This window comes from Paramisgurnus dabryanus, chromosome 21 (assembly GCF_030506205.2).
Source record: "Paramisgurnus dabryanus chromosome 21, PD_genome_1.1, whole genome shotgun sequence".
In the NCBI taxonomy this organism is placed as follows: domain Eukaryota; kingdom Metazoa; phylum Chordata; class Actinopteri; order Cypriniformes; family Cobitidae; genus Paramisgurnus; species Paramisgurnus dabryanus.
This window is the reverse complement of record NC_133357.1, coordinates 9707000-9730733: the sequence shown is the minus strand read 5'-3', so window position 1 is coordinate 9730733 and position 23734 is coordinate 9707000. Positions and strand designations below refer to the sequence as shown.

Below are 23734 nucleotides of genomic sequence, written 5' to 3'. Positions count from 1 at the left end.
TCATTTACACATTTTATACGTCAAATGGACTAAAATGACTTTAATAGTTCAGGACGGGGAGTTTTGGGCGTTTCGGTTCAGTATTTATAAATATCGCTCTGTTGTCTTATCTTACATGACTTTTTCTGTAACCCAGAGGTTAAATAAGTTAAGTATGACCTACTTGAATATGGGACACCACCAGAGAATGGTGAACGCCTTAAGGGGGAACCCCTTATGGCATTAATAGCAATATTAAAACCTTCTGATTAGATTTTCCCTATCTGAGGGTAACCTTAGCTGCTAGTTTTTGTGATTGAAAAGAAAATATAGAGTACTTTATTGATCTGAAAAATGTAAACAACAGGAGTCTAGAAAGATGCATGCATGTGCAAAAACCAGCTATAGAGTTTAAGGTGTTGTGGGTGTTCACTTAGGCATTGCTTTAAGGTTGTTCTGAGGGTTGCTATGTGGTTCTTTCTATTTGTTCATTGGCCAGTATTTATGACCCAGTCTGTAAAAACTAGGGATGCACCGATATGATTTTTTGGGCCGATACCGATCTAAACAGACAACTTCTGGCTGATAGCGATGCCGATATTAAACACTTGTATACAATACTATACAGTTGGTCTATTAGCTAGTTTATTTCTGCATCAAATTATTTTTACTGAACATGGATTGGATCTAATTAACATTCAACTGACCAACATAATAAGAGAGGCACAAATTAAGCTAAAACAAATATAATAAGACAGCATGACAACCTTAAAAGGTGGTTTTTGCTATTCAGCATTTATTTCATTAACAACATTAACTCTTTTTTTTTTTTTTTTACATATAATGGATTTCTTTATGCAGTTGATTAATAAACAATCGGTATTGGCCTTTCTCGTGCTATTGCCGATATGCTGATGATTTCAAATTCATCAAAAATTGGCCGATAAATATCGGTGGCCGATACATCGGTGCATCACTAGTAAAAACCCAGTTAAAGTTTTTATTAGTGATTTACTGTTTTCTTGCATAAACTCTTCTTGCTACATAATGTAAAGAACATTCTGTAAAAATATAACCTTGATATCTTTAATATTGACTAAAGGTCTTGAAATCAAACATAGATACTTAAAAATTAAATAATAAGACTTTTGGACCAGAGACAGTTTTTTTACGTGTATGCAGTATGCACAAAAAAATGACTCGTAGGTGTACACAAAACGTTTGACACATGCACACTGCGACAAAATGCAATGCATATAGCCTACCAGTGGCGGCTGGTCAGTAGGGGGCACTGGGGCGCTGCCCCCCAAAGTTGGCCAGAGAAGAAAGCTACTTTAAAAGAATTTTTTGCTAATTTTTCCGTGGCATTCTCATGGATCTCTGCATATTTCTCATGGATCTCCGGATTTTCTTTTCCGTGGCATTCTCACGGATTGGTTACTCAACTGCTTTTTCCTATTTTCAAACCATTGTCGCTTCCGTTTAGGGTTAGATTTGGTGTTTGCGTTAGTATGTCACTTTAAGTATTGGTTTATACTATTTTTTTCTGATGTATTCGATTATATTTTCTAAACTTTAATCAATTGTCGCCCGGCGTTGGGCTTAGAGTTGGGTTTGGGTAGGGACGTAATTTTATGTAAATCTAACCCTAAACCAAAGTGACAATGGTAAGAAAATAGGACAAAACAGTTGAGTAACCAATCCGTGAGAATGCCACGGAAAAATTTGCAAAAACTTCCGTGACTATGCCACGGAAATTTGTGAGATCAGGTTGATTATTTCACTGTTAGTCATGTTATCATTTATTAAAAAAAAATAAAAATTAAAACTGAGTTTGTTGTGTGTGTCCTGTTTGTGTGTCTGGGGCGCACCCCTAATGTGTCTATGGCCCTGCCCCAAATGGTGCACTGCATGTGAACTTTTGGTCTCATGGCCTTGAATTGCGCATGCTCGCTTAGTCTACGAGTCCGTAGGGTGTCCCATCTGTCATGTTTACGCATCAAAGTGTGCTCATCAGCGCCCCCTTTGCACCCTTGATGTGGTCTTCGGTTAAGCTCGCACTGCAGCAGGCTTAGTGCACTTTACCAACCCAGAAGTCCTTACGAAAGTGCAATCAGACCAATCAGACAACTGACGGGAGGAGTTCACACTGACGAGCAACTTCTCTTCCTATTTCCGGCATGACGCTCGAGTCTGTCCCAAAATATGACTCCAGTGCACTCTAGTGGACTCGCGTCAAGGGTCACTAAACTCTGCACTACATGATGTCATCAAAGTGTGGACTCTGAGGAGGACCACAAGTCCGGAGTGTGCCATTTGGGACAGGGCCTATGTAGGTCAGTAAAAAGAGTAAAAACATGTGACCTGAGGCTGAGCTCTAATTGGCTGGTATTGATTGGATCCGCCCTGGGGCGCAGGACTGTGCGCCCCAAACCCTCACTTATGTTGTTAGCAAATCAATATTGTTTTTAATGTCTTTGACCTCATGTGATTTGATTGTTTTCAGAGTCTCATAACCGCGTTGCAGATTGCCATGTAACTGCTAGATACAGTACTGATCAGTGAAAGCAAGTGAGATGAAAGAAAATATGATTTTATGCTTACAAAATCACCCTTTACAAGGCGTTCAGTTGAAGGATAAATAAAGGAGCTTGGACCAGATTGAGCAGCAGGAAATTATACTAGTTGAGTTTACATGCTTTTCCAGAACTTATGGCAAACGGATTTGGCTAACGTTAGCTGGATGCTATGTAAGTCAAATGCCTTTTATTATTTCTCTGTTTGCTGTTTATAAGTCTGCGTGATTTACTGGGTGACATTTTGTGCCGCATTTGCGTGGACATGATGCTCAGATAATCCAGTATTTTCAGTGGCTTGGTTAACTTTGTTGCAACGTACCTCGCCTACAGATAAAAAAGGACTATATTTCTGCCTTTAACTTGGATTTCACAGACAAGGTAACAAAAAAATCAAAAATTCCCATGTGAATGTTTGTGTTAGTAGTTTATTATTCGTTGCAGTGATAGTGTAGTAAGAGAAAGAGAGAACATTGAGATTAGAGGCAGTTGGCGCTGGTCCTGTATGACCTACACGATTTGGAATTTACACTGGGAAACATGCGGGAAAGCTGGACGGTATCTCCAAGTTCCATCCTTTTTAGATCTCTTCCTCTTGGATTGGCCTCTTGGAAACCTCTGATGAATCAACATCCCGGTCTTCCCTGATAAACTCGCTCAACCTCAGACCAGTAGACCTACAGGGACAAGCTGTTCAAACACACACACATCCCTACAATTCCCAGTTTTGTATTCTCAGTATGATACATTTATAAGAATCAGCAGTTTGCATTTTGACATCTGGCTTCCGATGCGGCGCCCTGAAATGTGATAATGTTGTTCGAGCTGAATTTAAACAGAACTTGACTTATCAGTGTTGGTTATGGTAAATAACCTCCCTGCCTTCCTGCAACAACCTGCTTTCCTTCCTCCCATATCTTTTGGGACGCTAAAAAAAACTTTAGAAATGATGAAATATATTTCTCATTCGTGCAGTACTGACACATGGACATATTTTCCACATAACAGGCCGAATCATTATGTAACTTTTGAAAAAAATGTCTCTCCTCTCTCATATGCTATCATGGAAATTAACTTCATAATTACACTCCCGATCAATAAAACAGTTTAACCAGCTGCACGCTGATTTACCAGCACTAAACAAACTATGAGATTCTGGGCAGATGGTGTCCACTGGAAAACTGACGTCTGTGATAATAACCCAAACCCGATCATATAACCGTTGAACATGAGGAACTAACTCTGTGGTTGTTATGCAGGATGGAGTGTAATTTAGATTAGCCATCTATTTAAATACCTAACCATGGTTTTCATATCCTGACTCGAGTGTTTACAGACGCCGTCTTAACAGCTCTATTAGCTCATGGTCACAGGCCTTAATATAAATGTAAGCGTTTCTTCCTATTCAGTTAGCAGGTGAAAGTTTGCTCCTAACCCAAACACACTTCACCGGGTCGTGGTGGACTCTGTTAAAATGCAGCTGTCTGTTGTGCTCGGGTTTTTAATCGCAGCTATCAGCAAGAGCAACATATTCATGCTCCAGATGGAGCTTTATAACACACCTGTCAGTGACAACTAAACTGAGATACATTAGTTATTTAGAGTCCCTGTTACTTTTAGATAAACTGCACTTGTCATTGCATTGCTCTAGCAATATTTGGCTCAGTATTTATTTATACTTTTCCTCCAAAAGAAAGAGAGACGTGGGGCTTGATGTTGGATAACCGACATTATCACACCTGTTACAGCCTGAGGCCGTGTAATGCATGTGTGCATACGTGGGCGCATGAACCGCGATATAGTGCAGCTGCCGATACCTTTGTTTGAACAGCAGCTTGCGATGTGTATGCGGATCAATCATTGGATAACATTTATAACCAACAATTCCAGTATTACACCAAGAAAACACATCATTAGCCATTAAACCCTACAAACAGAAATCAGTCGATTCTCAATGGGAGTAAAAAGCCATGGGGTTTGAATCTGTCCACTTGATGCAAGGCCATTATTTGCTCACCTGCTGTGACAAACAAAGTCATATTAAACCCTGTGGACAGGGAAATATTGTCTTGACACGGCTATAAACTTAAATTGTGTGTGTGTGTGTGTGTGTGTGGATGGAAAGAGTGCTGCTGTAATATTTGGATAGTTGGTTAGGAAAGTGTTGGATTATAAATTTGGCACAGCCCCTCACAGGGTAACGGGATTTATTTACACCAATTCTTTCAATCTGATAATGGTTTGGCTTACAGTACACGTCTAGGGAAGTTCTCTGGAGGAAAATAACCTTTTCCTTTTGGTTAAATTTATCTTGAGACGCCGTGCAAATAATCTCCAGTGAATCCCCCTTCACATGGGACTAAGAGATACAGTTTTTTCTTTGGAAAGAACCCTCGAATGAGGTTTTTTTCAACTGGCAACATAGCATTGTGATGCGTTTCCTGTGCAATATCTCTGCCACATCCTGTCTATGCATGTGACTTGAGTATACACACACACACACACACACACACACACACACACACACACACACACACACACACACACACACACACACACACACACACACACACACACATGCACGCACTGTACGCATGCACACATTTTTTTTAGCAACACATTTAATAAAAAGTAAGCGTATAGGTTGCAACAGCACATTTTCAGAGTCTTTGGCTTTCTGATCTCTGTCCTAAAAAGAAAAAAATTGCCACCACTTGCACCCTGTGATATAAAAAAAAAAAAAAACATTTTCAGCAGACAAAACTAAATAGATATTGTTTATTGGAATAACATAATGGGGGCGGATTCCCGGACAGGGATTAGATTAGTCCTAGACTAAAATAAATGTAAGAGCTGTCCAAAAACAAATTGCATTGATCTTAAAATACATCAGTGTTTTGCCTCAAAATGCACACAAGTAATGTTTATAGTAAGGTTCATTAAACAAAGACCTAGTCCTGGCTTAAGCTAATCTCTGTCCGGGAAACCACCCACATTTCTACTAACAAAGTCTGTACTACATATTTGCGACAAAGATTCACAAATCCTTAATTATCATATAAACCGTGTATGATAAAGGGTTAATGCTAACAAAATGAAGGGCCCTACAGCTTTAGGACAGTTAGTTTCAGCTAAAACCACTGCGACACCCACGCCTCATTCATTTCCTGTTTTATAATTAATATTAAACGCATCTCACACAATCTCTATACACAGGTCAGTTTTGCAAAATTAACAATGACTCACGAGTGCACAAACGATAACGTTACGCTTCAAAGCTGTATGCAAAGCATGACACAGAATCTTGCCAAAAATTTACTGTTGATTTAATCTAGAATTATAGTCACAGGAAAATGATGCAATTTTCCAAATTATGTCATAATATATTCTTTTTGTTTTCTATTTGTGTTTCTCTGATGATACAGTGTCATACAATGAGTGACATCATTGTCGGAGATTATGAAGTAATGGCACATATTTAATTCAAACTCTCAGATGTGTATAAAAGTCGCCAAGTACTGTACCATATTGCATAACAGTCGTGGCAAAACCTGATGTTGGGACGCTGGCAAACTGTTCCATAATTTTTTGCAAGCACTTGCAAAGGGGGCGGGTGGGTCATGTGTTCTGTTAAAAGTGCTGAATTCATTTCTTTTTTTTTTTGTAAAAAAAGACACAAAAGCGAGTTTCATATCTTTAGGAAAATATAAGGCACTAAAGTTCATAGCATTGGCTTCTTCCTCTCACACAAGTTATTGTATAACAAGTCCTAATGAAGACCATGCGCACAGACACAGACTGGTTTGTTGTGATGGTTGGACACATGCTCTCGAGATTTGCATGTCAGTTATAACGCATAAAAGCTGTCGTGCGTGTTTAATGCTTGCGCTGACTTATGCCTAATAGCTCATGACTCTGCTTGTGTAGCTCACTTTGTTGCCAATTTTTGCAACCACACATTTGCTGTGTTTTCTGTATAAAGTGCAAGTGGTGTAAAAACTTTCGCATGTTTAATAGTCAGAGGTAACAATCCTAAAAATGTGCAACCCTGTCTGTCTGTGAAGTCTCAATTGAATTATGAAGCATCAAAGTTTGATTTCTAATCTTTAATGGCTAATATTAAAGATTATATTGTCACAAATATGTTCTTTACATGATGCAAAATGATTTTATTGAAAAAAATAAAAAACAAGTAAGACTACTTTCACAGGCAGTGACCAAACAGTAGCACCCATTCTCTACTTTTCTTCCCCCTCCCTCCTACAGTGCTAATTGTCAAAGCCCATTGTCAATCTATTGCTCTACCCGACCATTAAAAGGCCCATTCATAGCTTTGCCGTGGGTCGTCTTGTCTTCTCACTAATTATGCATTCAAACTTTTTTACAATTTGGCTTGAAACGACTTTTAGCCTCCAAAACCTAATTACGCGTTACACACGCCCATCCCCATCACGGAAAGCAAAACAATAGCTAATGGAGGTACGTGGAGCCACGAAGCACGGACACCAGTTGGCATCCAGAGAAGCTTTGACGTCATAGGCACCAGCCGGGAAGACAGACAAAAGGGAAACGACAGAAAGAGAACGCTAGAAAAGACAAGGGGGAGTATTCGGTGACCTGGAAGGTCAGGCTCAACATTGAGGTGATGATGCTGTTTCTTTCTTGTCAAAGCACCACGGGGAAACTTGTTTGTGGACGCAAGCAAAGGGCAAAGGTTTAGCTCTGACCTAAAGGAAGAGAATCGAGGGTTGGGGTTTGGAATCCTGGGTCAGGCTTTAGATGCACATTCCGATGCATTTTCCGAACGGAGATCTGGGCATTCCCTTAAAATGAATTCATTTGAGTTCATTGAAGGTCATTAAGGGCTTAGTATTTGTGTGTATTGTGGTAACATTCCACCAAGTCTCTGTCCCTTAGGAAGATGTTTTTGAAAGAGGTTATGAAAGCACATCAGGGTGTAACCTCTTGTATCGAAAGTGCAAAGAAAAATATTTTGGGAAGAAATCAAAGGCAAACGCTTGTGCTCACATTAGAGTGCAAAGTGGGAAAGTAACCTAAACAGCAGCGATATTGAACAACAAGGACAATGTTTTATTATTTTCAGTCTATATTTTCAAAAATAGAAAAATTCACAAGCCAAATAAAAGGGTCTTCTTAAATATCCTTCAAAGACCTATGCATTTACTAATTTAACAAATATAAATGATCAAATAAAAAATCCTTCATTTTTTTACAACAAAACCTTCAGAAAAAAAAAACAAATTAAATAAATAACTTAAACATAACAAAACATATTTACAAATATTGCCTAATAAGCATTAGGAAATAAAGTTGTTAGTTAACAACTGAGTCATTAAGACATTTCAACGGTCCCCGTTTTGTGTTTTTTTTTTGGTACGAAACAGTTTGTTGGCCTTGTTATCTTGTTATTTGTTACAAACAACATTCCAGCAACAAACATTAATACACCGACGACTCTACTTTCAGCATTTCAGACGAACCTGAATATTTCCAAAGTGTGTCACTGAATATCTGATAAAAAAAAATTTGTCAATGTTTTGTATTCAGATCTCTAAGGCAAGGGCTTGAAAACCTTTGGCATGTTTAACTTAAACTGTATTTCTCTGAACTAACAAAAAAATTTCAAGGCAAGAGGACTTGAAATACTGAAAATAACATTTTTAAAACCAAGGCATTTTGTAATTCTAATGAAATAATACTGCAAATATTACAGAGATTTCAAGATGAACAGGAATAATAAAACGCAAACTGATGGTATTTTTTGGTATATCTTGGCCTCCAACTTTGGTCTTCAGTTCTTATGTTTTGTTTTTGGACGCATTCGTCTGTTAAATGTTTATTCTTTGGTCGAGTCTCTTAAGTTTGTTTCTCAAAGCTTGCTCTCCTCCTCTTCCATGGGTCGATTTACACCGGGAATGTACTTTAATAATCTCCGCCTAAAGCTCTTCTGTTTGGGTTTGCGCTGAAGTGTGTTGTACCCTCCGCATTGCTGTTTTTCCCCATTAGGCACAGAGGACGACCCCGGTCCTTTTAAATAGCTCCGAGTGCTGGCGCTGCGGGTCAGGGACGTTTTGGCGGATGCGAAGAACTCGCTGGCGGGCCGGAGGAGGCGTGGACGACCCTTCTCTCGGTTCGAATCGAGCTCGTCGTTACTGGAGCGGTCCCCTTGGAAGACCTGGTAGAGCGAGTCGTCCTCCGCCGTGGCGGCACTGAGGTGGCTGATACTGCTGCTCGTGCTGTCGGTCCCGCACATCGCTCGCAGGGTCGCCGGGCTCGGGGTTCCCAGACTGCCGTATATTCCGGCTGACTCCAGAGACTCGTATATTGCAACGTCGCTCATGACGATGCCTGAGGACACAAAGCTTAATCAAAATTTTGGAAGCCTTTAAAAGATAAATAGCTTCTTTTAAAGTCTTTAATAGCCTGCAGGATCTCATAAAGTATATGAACTTGTGTAAGTTTGATCTTTAATGACTGCATATGCTTGTTTCTTCCTTTATCTTCTCTTATAAAGGTTCTTTAACTACCCAAATATTCAAAAGAGAGTACATTTAGAGAGTACATTAACCGTTTCACTTTACATACAGGAAGTGTTTGGTGCGACAAAGATAAAGGGCAGAAGTGCTGAAATGTCAGACCATCAACTGTTCAGCTTTCGCACGCAAGGCGTACAAATGAATGAGCATCTCACCGTGTACGAGTCTCTGTTCCTGCACCATTAGTGATCTGTACTCATCCCATTTCTCATGAAGGGTTTGCTGGAAGAAAAGAGACGGAGAGTCATTTCACGTGTCATTCGGCTGCTGTGCTCACAATACTTTTTCCATTACAATAGAGAACAGGGAAGTGTGTGGTTTGAGGGGTCAGACGTGATCTTACTTCTCCAAGACTACTTCTCATATCAACAAACCATCTCGTTTCACCTCAGAGCAAAGACCTAGAGATTGCAAAGCCTGCAGCGTTGCATCGAGTTGCATGAGGAAACCTCAAAATTATTAACGGCAAAAATGTCTGCGTCTTTAATCTCATGAAGAAATTTGTTGAGAAGCACAGTAATACTATATTTTAAAGGAGACATCAATATCTGACTTGCTATTATTGGGTCCTCACTGCTTGTAGTAACTTAGTTTTGGTAAACCATTCTCTGCAAGCATGTGAAAAAATAGGTAATAGAAATTTGGCTCCCCTTGTGATGTCAGAAAGAGATTAATACCGCCCCTTAATATGCACTATCCAACCACGGCACTGTGCAGAGATCAGCTCATTTTCACACACACAAAAGCGGCACATTTTTGCTCACACCTACAAAGTGCCAATTTTAACATGCTATAATAAATTATCTATATGGTATTTTGAGCTAACATACATACTCTGGGCACATAAAAAAAGTGTAAAATGTCCTCTCTAACAGTAACTTAAAGGGACACTCCACTTTTTTTAAAATATACTCATTTTCCAGCTCTCCTAGAGTTAAACATTTTATTTTTAACGTTTTGGAATCTATTCAGCTGATCTCCGGGTCTGGCGCTACCACTGTTAGCATAGCTTAGCATAATCCATTGAATCTGATTAGACCATTAGCATCGAGCTAAAGAATAACCAAAGAGTTTAGATATTTTCTTAGTTAAAACTTGACTCTTCTGTAGTTACATCGTGTACTAAGATCGACGGAAAGTTAAAAATTGCGATTTTCTAGGCAGGTATGGCTATGAACTATACTCTCATTCTGGCGTAATAATCAAGGACTTTGCTGATGTAACATGGCTTCATTTTCCGTCGGTCTTAGTACACGATGTAACTACAGAAGAGTCAAGTTTTAAATAGGAAAAATATCCAAACTCTTTGGTTATTTTCAGCACAATGCTAATGGTCTAATCAGATTTAATGGATTGTGCTAAGCTATGCTAAAATTCCTAGCGCCAGACCCGGAGATCAGCTGAATCGACTCCAAAACGGTAAGAATCAAATGTTTAACTCTAGGGGAGCTAAAAAATGAACATATTTTCAAAAAAGTGGAGTGTCCCTTTAATTTATATGTGCAAAGGTCAGTAGTTGTACACCACAGATGTCCTAGCAGAGTAACCAGATGAATTCGATTTCATCAACTAGTCTTATTTCGTAAGCTTTTAACAAGAAACTGTATAACTACCTCTTTTGAATACACTGCTATTATATCATTTCATCATTTTAAAATTTAGCTGTGCGTCTTTTTCTTAAACACCATTTATTAAAAAAAAAAAAATTCATACATCAAGTGCATCTTAAAGGGATAGGTCGGCCAAAAATGATATTAAACCCATGATTTACTCACCCCCAAGCTTTATTACTTTATTAACTTTATTAACTAAAATAACTACCTTCCGGTAGCGCCGCCATCTTAGACTCCTCCGTATTCAGGAGAGAGTATTAGCGTAGTGTACGCACTTTTCTTAGTGACGTATGACAAATTCGGAGGGCGGGGTCACAGAGCAGCAGCAGAGTAGCCTCCGTAGGCTGCGTAAGCTCTCATCCTGAATGCGGACGCGACTAAGATGGCGGCGCTACCGGAAGGTAGTTATTTACGTTAATAAAGTTTTAAATATGGATATTTCTACAACAACACCGCGCGGATTACCCACAGAAGACCTTTATTTATCATCCTGGAGCCGTTTGGATTTCTTTTGTGAAGGATGGACGCACTTTTTTGGACTTGAAGGTCGTGGACCCCGTAACATTACATTTAATTAACTGAAAGATCTAAAACATTTTCTAAATTATCCGAAAATGTGTTTGTCTGAAAAACGATAGACATATGCACATCTGACAGCTTGGGGGTGAGTAAATCATGGGTTTAATATCATTTTTGGCCGAACTATCCCTTTAAGCATTCAAATACTTTTTTTTATAGTCACTGTATGTGGCCTACACCAATGTTTTCCAATCCTGGTCCTCGAGGACCCCCTCCCAGAAACTTTTAGATGTCTCCATTTAAACCCACTGACTCAACTAATCAGCCTTCTTCCAAAATGGTAAACATGCTAACAAGCTGATGAGTTAAATCAAGTGTGTTACATACAGAGAAATTTTAAACTTTCTGGGAGGGGGTCCCGCTGACCAAGATTGGGAAACACTGGCCTAGATGACATCTTTTATCACATACAAGCTCAAGACACAAGCTGTTGCAATCATCGCAAACCCAACTTCTCATTTTTCTGCCGCTCAATTCCAAATGTGCAGAGGAATGTAAAAAAGCGTCTAAGTACAGCTGACAGTGCATTCACAAAAACACTGTGGTATGCGAGGGATTAAAACCGGACTGTCTGTGAAACAGGTGGGGTGAGAGAGCAAACAGGTGTGGCATAAAGTGCCAGACTGAGACAGCTGAGATCAAACTGGGTTTGGATTACGTATCCATGTATGAGAGGAGTACATGTGTGCTGGTTTGTGTCCTTCTTACCTTTAAATACTGCAGTCTGGCTTCCAATTCTGCTTTTCTTATAGAGTCGCTATAAACTGTTTCCAACCTAAACACAGGAACGAAACAAAGTCACTTCCCTTTAAAACTGTGACAAATCCACAACTAAAAGCTCTTTAAAACATCTGAATTTGAGATTAGTAACACAAAACTCCCCTTCCCCTGAATGTATACGATTTCAAGACTCTAGTGATATGGATATGAAGTGGGAAGCTCATTTTATGGGGCTCCTGTAAACTTTCATGTACAATGTATCCGCATGCTTTAAAAGTGGAAATAATTGTGTTAAGTAGCGTGGAAAGTAAGGGCATGAGTTGATCGTCATTCATGTGGTTTACATCATCGGTCTCCACACGTTATAAACGCCGCTTCATTTTCTCAAGCCTTTCATCTTTTATTAAACGTGTGGTTCCCATCACGTAATAACCAGACTAATTCTTTAAGCTAATCTGAAACAACCACACGTACATTTGGAACGGTTCAGTCGATTTTTTTATTTTCCATCAAGTGTGAGCTCATTTTGTGCAGTTCATCACATCAAAAAAGTTACAAAAATACATCATCTACCTACCTAATGTTGTTGCCCGATGCTTTAATAAGTTGAACGATATCTTTGTGACGAATCCCTTCCACCGAGCTGTCGTTCACGCTGGCAATGGTGTCTCCTACAAAAACAAAGAACAGATCTCACATTAGAAACTTTTATGTTTTTTGTGCATTATAGTGTGTGCGTGTGTGTGTATGATGCGTGTGGCCTCATGGCCAGCTGGTAAACACATTTTACAGCACTAAACTCAAAATAGACTTAATTTTTATGTTCAGACTGTTTATCTGTGGTTTATTGGTATGTTTGAAAAAAAGAGAGCCTGGACAGCACACAATAATATATAATCATTTCTTTTCTTCTCAGAGTTTTGTTTTTTGTGTCTAGGAATGATGAGGTCATGTGCATTCGAGAGGACAATGGTGCAAAGCATGCAGGGTATGCAGGAAGTGAAACCAGTAGGCACACACAGCAAGTTTATGTTGTTTTTAATCTGGCATCAGTTTTATAACGCAATTGTTATAGATAGGACTCGCTAAAGATCAACTGATCTCAGGACAGAGAAATTGGACACCTTAGCAGTTTTTGTTGACGTTGGAGACGGCAGAAAAGAATGTAGATTCTGCAGATTCAATTTCAGCCAATGGTAACATTTCGGGAAAAACCTGAATATAAAATCTTGTTGGCACACCGGGTTCAAGGTTTCGATTAATAGGGAACAAATGATGAAAACCCAGCTGAAGTAATTTTTGTGTTTTACGGTCTTTTACATAAAATCATTCCTATATGGGTGATTCTCGTGAAATTAGACTAATGAGGTGTCATGAAACATTTTGATAAAAAAAGTAAATGCTATCAAAATAAGAAGCATACAGTTACAAACATCTCTTCATGTACTATTTTGCACATGATTTCAAATGACATCATACAAACCAATTTTGTTGTTTTTCCACATTTAAGGGGAAAATTTTCATTACCGCAACGTGTCCATGACTGGATTTTTGACATGGAAATATTTATAATTAAAAAATCTAAAAAATAAAAAGCTTTAGTGCATGTTATACTATAAACATTTACAGTAAAGAAACATGTGGTGTTTGGTGATCATTGGTAAATGTAAAGACAATAATAAGGAATATAAATGTGTCCAAGACCAATTTTCTCATCCTCTGCAACAATTTTCAATCATTGTTTAAGCCCTCAAGGAACTAACATTTTCAAATAAAAAATAATTTGTTGTAAGGGACATAATTGACTGTGACACTCAAGATGGCTGCCAGGTAAGCAGTTCTTATTTTTTCTCTCCAGATAAAAGTTGAAATTTTGTTTGTCATAGTACCTAGACAACGTTTTAGTTCTCATTACCGAAACATGAGTTTGTCAAAGCATATATTATTTAATGTGATATTATGTTGCAGTAATGATAATTTTTTTAATGATAATCTAAAAAATTTATATAATTCTATAGGAAATATTTTTTAAATCCTTAAATGTGCAAAAAATTGGCTTCAATGGCTTTAAAAAAAAAAATCTGATGCTGGACACCTTTTAAGTCTGGATTTCGTGAGAATCACCCATAGAAGTAAAGAACATTTTGTGAAAAAAATAACATTGATATCTTTAATACTGACTGAGCAAGCGCCAAAGATCGAAATGAATGATTGAAATAAAAATTAGTTGCTCCCAATTTCAATACAATCATGAGACTTTAGCCTGGATTTCACAGACAGATAAAATATAAATTAATCAAATGTACAGGAACTTAAATGCACTGCGAGTCAGTTATGTTTCATTTACATTTAACCTCCTAAGACCCGAGCTTTGGTTTGTCTTTTTCAGATTTCTTCCTGCTATTTTTGTTGTCAGAAAGAACCAATAAATATAATAACCAAATATTTTTCATTGAACATGAAGCAGTGTAATTGTCCACGTTTGTGTACACAGAATTACGCATTATGGTGCAAACAACTAAAAAATGTCTTAGAAGGTTAAAGACATAAAAAAATGTACTCTTCGACTTTTGCCCTACAGTCTTTGCCAAGTACATAATCATAAAAACCCTCACATGAATAAACTAGGCTAGTGTAAAACATACAACACGCAGAAAGCCACACACTGTATCCGGGTTTACAGTCTGAAACAATACAATTTTGTTTACAGTGTATGTGGGCTGCAAAACAGGTAGGCACACTGTGATGTTTGCACTTCCTTAAACAGTCAACTGTCACTCAACCGTCCTGCTGTTGACTGGACTGACAAGATCTCGAAGAGAGAAAGCATTACAAAGCAGTCTTTTAACTACCTACTGAAATATTATACCAAACCGATGAATTTTACATCGAAACGGGATGTGAATAATGAAAATCGATCCTTTGGTTTGGAACGCACTTCTTCTTTTGAATTTTATAGTCTCTGCGTCAAATACCAATTTAGTATATAACCCAGTATAAAGGGTTAATATGAACATGCTTACCAATTTTAAGGCCTGCACGTTGGGCCGGGCTGTCTTCGTGGACTTTGCAAACAAAGGTGCACATCTCGACGGAGTTCTCGTTCTGGTGATGCAGCCCGTACGTCTGTAGGCCAAACCAAAACAGATGGTAAACAAAGCAGTCTCTTGTGCCGAGAGTAAAAAGTTATTTATAGACACGCAACTGGATTATAGTAAAGTAAACAAAATGAGTCATACATGAGCCAACAAATGCGTGCCATTTTTGTGTGTCATTTAAAGAAAGAGTTTGTTATTCAGAGCACATCAAGGTATGATGGTGTTTTTACTGGGACTATCGCTGGATTAAAACTATAATGAAGTCGGTGACTTGAATGTTGACCGGCTTGGGTTCACAAAGACTGACTGACAGACTCGATAGCTTGAAGAAAGCCAAACGTGACCAAAGCACCTGGGGCCATACAAACATCCTTGATCAACAAGACACACCGAAACTCGCCTATTTGTAACTCTGACATTTGTTGTCGTTTCAATGTTTGAACTGCACATTGAGATTTAATACAACATGGGTCAATTCAAACGTACGGCAGAGGCAAACTAAATATTTGCTAACAGCACTTTACGTTTTAATAAAAATTCTTAGCACTACTTCAGAGAGTCAATGATAGTTTACGTTAAACTATTAAACTAGTGGGTCTCATTCACTAATAACTGCATTCGTTTTTCGTTTTTACATGCACACTGAAGAAACTTTCCTCCTAATTCACAAAACGTGCGTTAATTTGTTCTTATCCACTCCAAAAAATGATTTTCAAGAAAAAAAATCTTAGTATTTTTGTCTTGTTTTCAGTTAAAAATATCTAAAAATTCTCAAATAAAGATGCTTTTTCTTGAGCTCGATGAGCAAAACGACCCAAGAAAATAAGTCTAGTTTCTAGGCCAAAAATATCTAATTTAAGTGATTTTGTGCACAAAACAAGCAAAAAAAATCTGCAAATGGGGTAAGCTAATTTTTCTTGAATTTAGTGTTTAAGAAAAAGGTTCAAGATTTTTTTGCTTACCCCATTGGCAGATTTTTTTTGCTTGTTTTATGCACAAAAATCACTTAAATTTGATATTTTTGGTCTAAAAACTAGACTTATTTTCTTGTGTCGTTTTGCTCATCAAGAAAAAGCATCCTTATTTAAGAATTTTTAGATATATTTACTGAAAACAAGACAAAAATACTAAGATTTTTGAAAATAAGTCTAGTTTTTAGACAAAAAATATAAAATTTAAGAAAATTAGTGCTTAAAACAAGCAAAAAATAATAATAAGTATATTCTTGAAATAAGTTAACTTTTTTCATAAACACTTAATTCAAGAAAATTTTTCTCATTCTATTGGCAGATTGTTTTAAGCACAAATTTGCTTATATTGTATTTTTTTTGTCTAAAAACTAGACTTATTTTCCTAGGTCATTTTGTTCTACAAGAAAAAGCATAAGAATTTTTTTGATTTTTTTACTGAAAACAAGAATTTTTTGCAATGTACATTAGTACATTTGGACTGTTCTGTACAAAATTTGCATAAAACACGCCCAAATTAGCACCATATAAGGGCTTTCCGCAGAACTTGTCCACAAAATTTTTTACAACAGTTTGTAATCGAAGCAAGAAAAGAGCTAGAAAAGAAATCCATGATCATATTTATTATTGTTAAAGTTGAAAAAAAAGTTTTGGTTAAATCATGATTTGTTTGTGAAAACGTCTGTACATTTTACACACAAATGCATGCGGACGCGTGCTTAGTAAATGAGACCCACCATTTCCAACCAAAAAATTTTTTAAGTGTACACTGCAAAAAAGTATTTAAGAAAAATTTCTTTGTATTTTTGTCTTGTTTTCAGTAAAAATATTAAAAAATTCTTAAATTATGATGCTTTTTCTTGATAAGCAAAATGACCCAAGAAAATAAGTCTAGTTTTTAGACCAAAAATATCAAATTTAAGTGATCAAAAAAAAAATTTGCCAATAGAGTAAGCAAAAAAATCTTAAAATGTTTCCTTAAACACTAAATTCAAGAAAAATTAATTACCCCATTGGCAGATTTTTTTACTTGTTTTATGCACAAAATCACTTAAATTTGATATTTTTGGTCTAAAAACTAGACTTATTTTCTTGGTTCGTTTTGCTCATCAGGAAAAAGCATCATAATTTAAGAATTTTTTGATATTTTTACTGAAACAGTTTAGCCAGCCTGGTGGTGTCAGCACCCAAATATCTGTGTCAACCTGTTTGTGGTAAAGGTTAACAGGGTATAGTGTGTCATAATGGTGTTAAATATGGGAATTGCATTGTAACCATACCCCGACAAAGTAAATCCACAAACCCTGAGAGATGAGGAAAAGACGTTTTACCATGCAAAACATGATTGGCTAATTTACAACCATAATAGTGGCGATCAGCTCTCATGGACAAAGATCCAGCTTAAACAGGAAGCAGTTTGGCACCGTCGTTTGCATTTGGGGGCCTTCTGCATCAACGGTTGAGCAACGTGCGCAAATTCAAATGAGCACCACTGTTGGTTTTACGTTTACTGGCCTCATTTGAACCAGAACAACATTCGCACAATGTTTTCGCAGGTTGCCATGGAGACATGTAATGGGATGTCATTTCTCACACGACATTCGCAACGAATGACAATATATTTGGCGTGTGATGCACGCAGGCCCCAACTTTACAGAACTGAGAATGACTGATGTCAGTTTCCTGTACCGAAACCCAAAATTCTTGTTGAGGTTAACAGCTGTATGAGAGTTGAGGACACTCTTAAACCTCATTGTGTCAAAAAGAAAGGTGTCTTGACAGTCTACGTGACTTCACAATGATTGATTTATGAACAGATGCTTCATTCAGTACGTGGGCAATGGAGTTTTGGGGATTTAAGTATGAAGAAGAACAGCAAGGGGTGCAAACCGCAATTCTAAACTTTGAGACAAGATGACTCACTTAAAGATGCCCTAAAAATTTGGCTGGTGGGACCTTCGACTGGGCACGTTTACTATCTGATCTTACAGGAGTTGGGTATTTCAGGGGTTTTCAAACTGGGGCGGGACCCAATTGTGGGTCGCATAGTGGGTCGAACAAAGTCATTTTGCTGTTGTGGTGAATGACACATCTTTATTTATTAAATGACGGGGAAATAAAAATTACTTATTTAAAAATTTGTATTTTTCTCTTTTGTCCATATAAAAAATATGTTGGTGGGTCCCGTGATAGATTATACCATTTGAGTGGGTCGCAAAATAAAAAGTTTTGGAACCACTGGGCTAATTCATATAAACTTGTGCAAATAGAATCATACAATTATTATAAAAGAAACAAGAATGATACCTTGTGCCCGTAAACCCAAAGTCACACATTTAAAAAAAACTGCTTAAAATGGTAAAATTTTGGTCAAATTCATTCATTCATGCGCTCAAAACTTTTTTTATTAGTCAATCTCACTGATATCTACAATATGTTGCATACATTATTGTGACTCATCTCTGTACTACAACAGTCTTTGATAGCTGATGCAATACTGTATGAGAATTGGGCCACTCGCACTACATTAAGGAAAAAATTCACAAACGTATCCAACATGTGGCGCCTTCAAGTGTTTTCAAATATTTGGAACCATCCGCTTCCTTCCTCATCCCAAACCAGACGCTTACATGAGCATCGGGAGATGCACAGCACACAAATTTTTACGCCGCCAATACGGACTACTCGCTGCTGGAGACTCTGAAACAAACACTGTACAGCAGGCCATCCAAGAAAACATGTCTTGATGTGTCGCCTTCCGTGTGACAAAACCTTAATGTCACATCCTGTATTCGAGGACGTGGCAGGAAAGGAGTGGTCCACCATCCTGCACTCGAACTATAATCCATTACTAAATATAAACGTGCTATCAGGACATTCCTGACCATGGGAATCCGTAACCATTTTTGATATAGTGAGCATTGACAACCCAATGAATAAGCTAGAAACTTGAAAAAAGCTGATAGTCGTCAACAGTGTTTTGTTTAGGCCAAAAACACCAGGCATGCTGAAACGCAACATGCATGGAGACCTTTATCAAGGATAAACCTGTGCTAATACTCCCTTTAGCCTTTTTCTGTTGAGTTGAGGCCAAACAAACACAGGTGTCATTGTACAGAAACTACATAACAAGGGCTTGCTTTACTTCAAATAAGGACGGCCCACCTACATGTTTATTCCCTAGAAGTTCACATTTAACCCGGTTTCAAACACAAACCCATAATGAATCGAGATGAATAGATGTACACAATATCTAAATGCCTCTTACCTGGATTTCAAAGCCAAATGCTTCTTCCTCCGTCTTCTCCAAGATCACAGATTTCCTAAAAGGAAATCAACCAAAACACGGGACATTCCGTTAGCGGTGGGAAAGTCTTATAAACCCAAGGTCTTTCGAGATCAAAGAGGAAACACACAATCCACCCTATGACACTGTACTTATTTTAGACACATCTATATGGCGTAATCGGAAATGTTTAATGGGAAGGTGATGATGCTAAAACACAAATCATATTTCATTAGATCACAAAGCTCGGATATAATTAAGTAATTAAAACAGAGCCATAGGCGTGGCGGCCTAAAGTCATCCACTCACTCCTAAAATATGCATTCGACTGCTTTCGGTTTTGCAAAAGTACACAAAGTTTGCGTATAAGGCGAACTATTTAAATAACAAGGGCCTCGGGGCATGAATGACTAGTGTGTTGATGCAGTTCAAACTAATAGTGCACTACTAATTATGAGACATGGCGAGAAGGACGAAGTAGTCGTCTAGACAATTGAGCGATTGGGAAACTCTGGATTCGAACATGTCAATCATTATCATCCCAATATAAGCGCTCTGTGTTTCCAATGCAAATGCATTACTGGGCAGTCATGAATAAAATGCATGCATAAAGACTACTTAATGATAACAAGATGCATGCCATGAAGGAAGATTTTATGTGTGACCATCTGTCCAGAGTATGACACCATCATCCATGCATTGATTTATTCACACACTGTTTCATAAGTCATTCAGGCATAAATAAAGTTTTTTTTATTCGGTGACACCTAGGAAACATGCGCGAATGACTACGGTATGACGTCGTTCGAACTGTCAAGTATTTTAGGGAAATAACAATGACGCATTCATCAACCAAACAAATCCGTGTAGGTGGAAGACAAAAGTGGCACCCTTACCGTTGTGGTTCTGGCGTCTGCGCAAGTGGCTTCCATTTCTGCAGCCCACCATTCTGTTTAGCATTAAAAAGAGAAGAGAAACAAAAGAGAGGTTTAGGAAAAAATGTGTGTGTGTATATGTGTATAAAATTATGTATGTATGTATGTATGTATGTATGTATATATGTGTATATATGTGTATATATGTGTATATGTATATGTATGTATGTATGTATGTATATATGTATATTTGTTCTGGCAAAAAAATATGTATGTATATAGAAAATTATATATATATATATATATATATATATATATATATATATATATATATATATATATATATAATGTATGTATGTAAGTCTGTATGATTTTTTAAGTATTCTTTAAGTATTGGAGTGCTTGTTGCACACTGTAAATGCTTGAGATCAACAGGTTCAATGCAAAAAATCCCTTCAAAGTTGAGCAATGTGTGACACTACAGACAAAACTTGAAAATCATGTCTGTCTAATGTCTGGCACCTTTAGTTTGTGTTGTTTATAGTACTTTCTACGGTTCTGAACTTATTTTTATCTCCATCTAACAGATCACCGTATCTGTCTACGAAATTATCTCGAGAACAATCTACACTGTAACGCTCTCTTTGCGAACATAAATGCTGACACGCATTAACATCAACTTTACTGACAAGAACCATACAACAGACATAATTCATTCATTCATATTATTCCTTTTCTGACAGACGCCCATTCAGCCTGGCTCTGCCTCACCCTACCGAGTCCTGCTGCCCACAAAGTGCACTTTGTACATGAACCCCGCTAAGCCAGTAAAACGTTGCCTTTCTTTATTTTCGCACACTTTGAGAATTGTCGTAGGTCCCCGTCAATGACTTCATTTATTTCCAAGCGACTAAGAGGGTCCCTGGGGGGCAGTTGGGTCGGACGCCAGTGCACTTAGCGGCACAATACCCTGTTGTAGCCTAGCGTTCATGCGGAGTGTAGGAGTCTCAATGCAGGGATCTGTTCATAAACCTGCCATGGCCTACCATCCAAAAACCTGTAGTGTATGAGGCCACTTGTTTATTCTGTATTTCAACAAAACATAGTTCCTACTACCAAAGTCAAAAATTAAGAGAAGGCTTAAGCTACAATGTCCTCTAATTAGTTTTTTTTTTTTTTTGCTGACTCTAGACCAGGGCTCTCCAACCTTTTTGTGAGCAAGGGCCACCACAATGAATATAACAATCTGGAGGGCTACTTTTTGATATAGTCTACTAAAAACTTTGTTGTTTTACTTGTTTATTTTATTTTACTTGTTGATATTCTTTTTCATTTATTATAAACTAAAAGAAGCCAAGCTAATATAAAAGATATGTAATAAATAAATATTAGAATTGGGATTATAAATAGAATGTGCTTTGGCGGGCACCTCACAGACACTGTGCGGACAACTTGGTGCCTGTGGGTACCATGTTGGAGACCACTGCTCTAGATATTAGCAGATGTTACTTTAATTCAATTAAATTATTAACATTTAATCGGAAAAAAAACTATTTGTAATCGGCAACATTTTATCGAAGAATAATAAAGCAATATCAAACTAGATCACCAGATAACCACCATGACTACATCAAGAGTCTGGCTCTGTCATTACAAGGTCAATCACATTGACCTCTGCTTGCTTCAAACTTATTCAATTCCACAGTGAACTTTCACAGGAAAGAGTCACAGTGTCCAAATGTCGCACTGCCCCATACACTCGGTCAGGGCCAATAAAACGCTTTGGCCGGCCACACAAGAGGTGGACCGTAAAACCCAGCCACAGTAGTCAGCAGGGACTGATATGAGGTACAGGATATTTGGTGGTGGTGTGTGGGTGGTCCAAAGAAGACACCAGGAAACATTTCACACCCCAAGTGACCATGAAACATTGTGTGAAAATCCAAGGGTCAGAAACAAGCAGGCTCACATCTGTATGGAGAGCAAAACTGCCCAGCAGATGAATGCCTCTCTCAAGAATTGCAAGGAAGTGGGGGGCTTTACAAAAAAAAAAGAATGACTCAAACATATGCAGAAGTGAAACACTTCAAGTACAGTCAACCCTAAATTTGAACGCACACACGTACGTATATGCAAATAAGACCATGAAGACGAGCGCCACGTGCTGCAAACTGACGGACAGGTGCGAATTAACGCAGGTGAAAACATTCCCCACATTCCTAACGAAGCGTGACAACTGCTCATGTCGTCTTAAACAATGACGTGGTGGGTGAGACTGAAACACTAATGTCTACCTAAACTAAATCTTGCTGCATTTAACTTAAAATCGCTGCTGAGGTTGAACCAGTGTGTGAACGTGCGCGCGAGGTTTAATCAAATTTGAGTTGCGCATGCGCGCTGGTGTTTTAATCAAAGCAAACTCATCTGGAAGTGTGTTCCTATGCTTAATTGAGACCAGGCGACATGAATACAATATAGTCAAGATGTTAATTCGTGAAAAGCAGCTATAGAGTCAAGAAACATACTTAATGTTATCTAAAAGTGTAAGATATTTTTAAAATTACCAATTAACAAAAGTAAATACTGCAGTTGTTCTTAATAAATGTACACTTTCCCTATAGTTTGACTGAGACAAGTATACCGTACAGTTAAACAACTACTGATTAACTATTATTAACTTAATTTTGTTCTTTTAGAGAAGTAAACTCAATGTTTCGCCAATGTACTAAAAACTTCTTACATATTTTTTTTACCATATCCTTTGCTGTATACATTTCTATTTTGTCATCTTCTGTTGTTTTATCACAATTGTATTTATGGATTTGTGGTTTAAAATAATTTATTTAATCTTAATATATTACTATTTACTTTCTTGTTAAGCACTTTTTAAGAGAGATTCATTTTTTAATCCAAATTAATACATATTTATTTGCTTTAAACACGATTAACTGAATCATGAAACTCTTGAAATGAAGGGTCAAACCTTTTTAAAGTTCCTCGGCAGTGTCCCTCCAGAGTAAGCGAGGGTCTTGTAATTGTAAACTTCCCCGGAGTTTGACGGTCCTGTATTCACGGTCCCAAAGCTGTCCGATTTAGAGGAAGAAAAGTAAATCTCCCCGCTGTCCGGCTCGCTCGAATTCAGCTTTTTTACGCGTCGAAAAGTCATGTTTTTCATAGTCCGATCATGTCACTTGAAGAATAAAGAACTAGGGATCAAATAAAAAGTACGAATCGTGGGCGAAAAACCTCCCACTTGTCAGCAGCCTACACTTTGATTTAAAATAATCTCCAGCAGGTCTCAATAACCTCAACAGCATCTGCGGGCAGACGATTCGTGTTTAGAGTCTCACACGTGTGAAGGAAACACTTCGGAGGGGGCGGGCCATGCGACCAAGATACGTTTCAATGGGCGGGGCGTCTTATATGAAGCGATGCGATTGGACGCAACGTACAAAAGCGACTTTGTTTTGTTTTACCATATAT

At 37.8% G+C, this 23734-nt stretch overlaps 1 protein-coding gene across 1 annotated transcript; it reads right to left on the bottom strand.

Moving 5' to 3' along the window:
• Positions 1 to 7625: 7625 nt before the first annotated feature.
• On the bottom strand, positions 7626 to 23600 carry tamalin (trafficking regulator and scaffold protein tamalin). The gene is made up of 8 exons (XM_065285428.1): positions 23235 to 23600; positions 20273 to 20325; positions 19359 to 19413; positions 15048 to 15150; positions 12602 to 12695; positions 12013 to 12079; positions 9268 to 9334; positions 7626 to 8924 (listed from the first exon to the last, which is right to left on the bottom strand). Exons 1-8 carry the CDS (start codon positions 23424 to 23426, stop codon positions 8446 to 8448), a joined length of 1110 nt encoding a protein of 369 aa, XP_065141500.1. The 5' UTR covers positions 23427 to 23600; the 3' UTR covers positions 7626 to 8445.
• Between the last annotated feature and the right edge of the window lie 134 nt (positions 23601 to 23734).